Below are 4,376 nucleotides of genomic sequence, written 5' to 3'. Positions count from 1 at the left end.
TCAGAACACCTCATGCAAAGGCTAAATCTTGTGGGCAAAAGAACTCACTTCCTGTTACAAACGATGGGTCAAGAAAAGGTCGTCTCTGCCCACTCACTTACTGGTCTTGAAGTTTCTGGTTTAGGCAGCAATGCCTTCTATGAACTTCCAGAAATCCTAACACAGGAAAGGATGCCTGTCACCACGGATAACTTTGTAAAGGAAGAAGATCTGATCAGGTGGCCATATCTGTCAAAGGTTCAAATTCCCCACATAATGGCTAATGTGGACCTGTTGATTGGATGCAACGCTCCCAAGTTATTGGAACCATGGGAGGTCATTCATAGCCAGGGGAATGGCCCATATGCTATAAGAACAGCATTGGGCTGGGTCATAAATGGGCCCATGGAAGATGGTAAAAGCAACTTGGACAGCGAGCACCCACCAACAGTTGTAAATAGGATATCTGTTTGCAAGCTGGAGGAGATGTTGAAAAGTCAATATAACTATGACTTTAATGAAAGGGTTACAGAGGAAAAGGGTTTGTCAAGGGAGGACCTTAAGTTCATGAAGATCATGGAAAAATCTGCAACAATGGAAGATGGACACTACTGTTTGAAGTTACCTTTTAAAAAGGATAACATAAAGATGCCAAACAATTTCTCCATAGTTAAACAAAGATTGCAAAGTCTACAACGAAAACTTCTCAACAATGAACAGTTGCATAAAGAATATAAAAACTTTATGGACGAGATGATAAGTAATGGATATGCAGAGCAAATACCTTCACAGCAGCTGTCTTGCGAAAATGGAAAGAAGTGGTACATTCCTCATCACGCAGTTTACCATCCCAGAAAACGATCCATAAGAATTGTATTTGACTGTGGGGCATCATTCCAGGGGACATCATTAAACAAGCAGCTCTTACAAGGTCCTAATCTCACAAGCACATTGCTTGGGGTTTTGCTTAGATTTTGACAGGATCCAGTCGCATTTATGGGTGACATAAAGGCAATGTTTTATCAAGTTAAAGTTGCCAAAGAGGATAGAGACTTTCTGCGTTTTTTATGGTGGCCAGATGGAGATCTGAGCAAGGACATAATTGAGTTTCGCATGACTGTTCATCTGTTCGGTGCAGTATCTTCCCCTAGCTGTGCCAGTTTCGCTTTGAGAAAAACAGCTGAGGACAATAAAACTGAATTCCTAGACAAGGTATGTGAAACGCTGAAAGAGAACTTCTATGTGGACGACTGTTTAAAGAGTGTGGCCTCCACCTCAGATGCTGTCGATTTGGTCAAAGATCTTTCAGCACTCTGTCAAAGGGGAGGATTTACACTGACCAAGTGGGTCAGTAACAATCGCACCCTGTTGCAAAGTATCTCTGAGGAGCAAAGGGCTAAAGACTTGAAAGAATTAAATCTTGACAGAGACAAACTTCCGGTAGAAAGAGCTCTGGGCTTGCAGTGGTGCATGGAAACTGATACATTCAACTTCAAAATGGATATCCCTCAAAAATCCTGTACTAGGCGTGGAATGTTATCAATATCAAGTTCCATTTACGATCCATTGGGATTTCTTGCACCAGTCCTGCTGCCTGCCAAAGGAATGCAGCAGGAGCTTTGCAAAAGGAAACTGGGATGGGATGAACCAATACCCCAAACCATGTTGCAAAAGTGGAAAGGTTGGCTCAGTGATTTGCAAATGCTTTCCCATTTCAAGGTTAAAAGGTGTATACAACCAAGAGAGTTTGGACCTCTCTCACATGCACAGCTACACCATTTTTCAGATGCTGGTGAATCTGGATATGGAACCGTGTCATATCTGCGCATGCAAGATAATAGGAAATCCATCCACGTCGCGTTCTTGATGGGCAAGGCAAGAGTAACACCTTTAAAACCTGTCACTATTCCACGTCTGGAACTAACAGCTGCTGTAGTTGCCGTCCGAGTGGATCTCATGTTAAGGGCTCAGTTAAGAATGAAACTCGAGCAATCTATATTTTGGACAGATAGTACATCTGTACTCAAATATATAATGAATGAGGACAAACGATTCCTTACCTTTGTGGCAAACAGAGTCTCATTCATTACAACTGCAACTAAACAATCACAATGGAGATATGTAAGCTCAAAGGAAAATCCAGCAGATGATGCTACAAGAGGGCTCAAGGCTGGGAACGTTGTTCATAGCAGCCGCTGGATCAAAGGACCAAGCTTTCTGCAGAAGCCAGAAAGTGATTGGCCAACCAATTTAATGGAATGCTCCTTAGAACTAGAGGACCCTGAAGTCAAAGGTGAGGCCACAGTAAATGTTACTCAGGTAAAAGACTTGCTTGATGCTACATGTCAATTGATGGTGTACTTCTCAGACTGGAGAAGGCTCAAGGTTGCTGTTGCTTGGTTCCTTAGACTGAAGGAAATCCTTCGTTCAATGAGAAATAAGAAAAAAAGACCGCAACCTTACTCAGATAACCCAATTTGTAAAGGTACTACAAAGGAGAAAGTAAAGAAAACGCAACTGTACAGACTATCTTCAAAGGATCTTCTGGAAGCTGAGCTTGCCATTATTAGATTTTGCCAGCAACAACGATTTGGAGAGGAGATTGCTACGTTGTCAAGTGGGAAAGGTTCTGTGAGCAGGCACAGCTCAATTTATAGATTAGATCCTTATCTTGACGATAAAGGCCTCTTAAGAGTTGGGGGACGACTGACAAAGGGCTCTATACCAGAAGAAATAAAGCATCCCTTTGTTCTTGCAAAGGATCAACATGTAGCAAGTCTCATCCTAAAGCACATTCATCAACAGCTTGGTCATAGCGGTCGTAACCACACCTTATCCACACTAAGGAGAAAATACTGGATCACAAAGGCCAACTCAGCTGTAAGGAAGGTTATCGCAGAATGTAATTTTTGCAGAAAATATCATGGAAAAGCCTTGGAGCAAAAGATGGCAGATTTACCCAAGGAAAGAATCTTGCCAGATAACCCACCATTCACCAATGTCGGGGTTGATTACTTCGGACCTATTGAAGTGAAAAGAGGACGAGGTACAGCTAAACGCTATGGAGTCATTTTCACCTGTTTAGCCAGCCGAGTAGTGCACTTGGAAGTGGCTAGCTCTCTAAACACAGATGCCTGCATTAATGCTTTGCGTCGTTTTGTGAGTCGAAGAGGTCAAGTCGCTCACATCCAATCGGACAATGGAACCAACTTTGTCGGAGCAGACAGAGAGTTAAGGGAGGCTCTTGAATTGCTGAAACATACCCAAATAGTGGATGCTTTGCGACACATTGGAATAAGATGGAGTTTTAATTCACCTGGAGCATCACATCATGGTGGAACTTGGGAACGGATAATTCGTATGATCAGAAAGATTCTGAGATCCGTTCTTCAGCAACAACAGTTGGACGACGATGGATTAAATACGGTTCTATGTGAAATTGAAGCAATTTTAAATGACAGACCCATCACAAAGCTTTCTGATGATCCAAAAGACCTAGAGCCACTTACACCAAATCACATCCTCCTGATGAAAGGAAAACCATCTTTACCACCCGGACTATTTGACCCTCAGGATATGTATCTGAAGAGAAGATGGAAACAGGCTCAGTACATCTCAGATCTTTTTTGGAAACGATGGATACGCGAATACCTGCCTTTGTTACAGGAGAGACAAAAATGGAACCAAAAGAAGAAGAATCTAAAACCTGGAGATATAGTCATTATAATGGATTCTTCTGCACCGTGTGGTTCCTGGCCACTTGGAAGAGTTCTGGAAGCCATTCGTGACAAAAAAGGACTTGTGCGATCTGCACGTTTAAAAACAAAGACTAATATTCTGGAAAGACCTGTAACTAAACTTTGCTTGTTACATGAGACTGTAATCTAAAAGTGTGTTACTTATGTTTATTTATGTGAATGTATAGGTCTAAAGTAGACTGTATTAGTGGCTCCTTATTTTCTTTGTGATTAGAATTGCCATGTCTGATAGCCATTTCAATTAGGGGCCGGGGTGTAGGAGCCATTCTTGGGTTAATACCTTATGTGGTCACTAGAGGTCACCTTTTTCTGTTTTGATTATGTAATGTAAAGGTATTTAAGGTAGACGCACGTAATCGGCGTCAGGTGTGTCATTGAGAAGGCAAACAGTTTGTGACCGTTGCGCTGTTATGCTAAGTCGATACAGAATAAAGACCAAAAAGGACAAGATACATACTGCTGGAGTTATTGGACTGTGAACTTAATTCATGCATACCAGTGACATCGCGTCACCCCCGTTAACGACCACCTCAGTGGCTTCAAGCGTAGGCTTAGCCTCTACATCCCTTTTGGAACTTCTTCCACTGGATTGTGCTTTTTTTAACTCTCCTAGGACCGCGGGCAGGGGTGGAGGGCTAG

At 42.3% G+C, this 4,376-nt stretch overlaps 1 protein-coding gene across 1 annotated transcript; it reads left to right on the top strand.

Annotated features, from left to right (window-relative positions):
* Window positions 1-1,457: 1,457 nt before the first annotated feature.
* Window positions 1,458-4,376, top strand: LOC113032046 (uncharacterized). The gene is made up of 2 exons (XM_026184692.1): window positions 1,458-2,272; window positions 4,351-4,376. The coding sequence occupies exons 1-2, from the start codon at window positions 1,477-1,479 to the stop codon at window positions 4,374-4,376; spliced, it is 822 nt and encodes a 273-aa protein (XP_026040477.1). The 5' UTR covers window positions 1,458-1,476.

The sequence above is a fragment of the Astatotilapia calliptera genome, chromosome 11, assembly GCF_900246225.1.
Source record: "Astatotilapia calliptera chromosome 11, fAstCal1.2, whole genome shotgun sequence".
NCBI classification, from domain to species: Eukaryota; Metazoa; Chordata; class Actinopteri; order Cichliformes; family Cichlidae; genus Astatotilapia; species Astatotilapia calliptera.
Note: the sequence above shows the minus strand (reverse complement) of the source record. Positions and strands in the feature narration are given on the sequence as shown.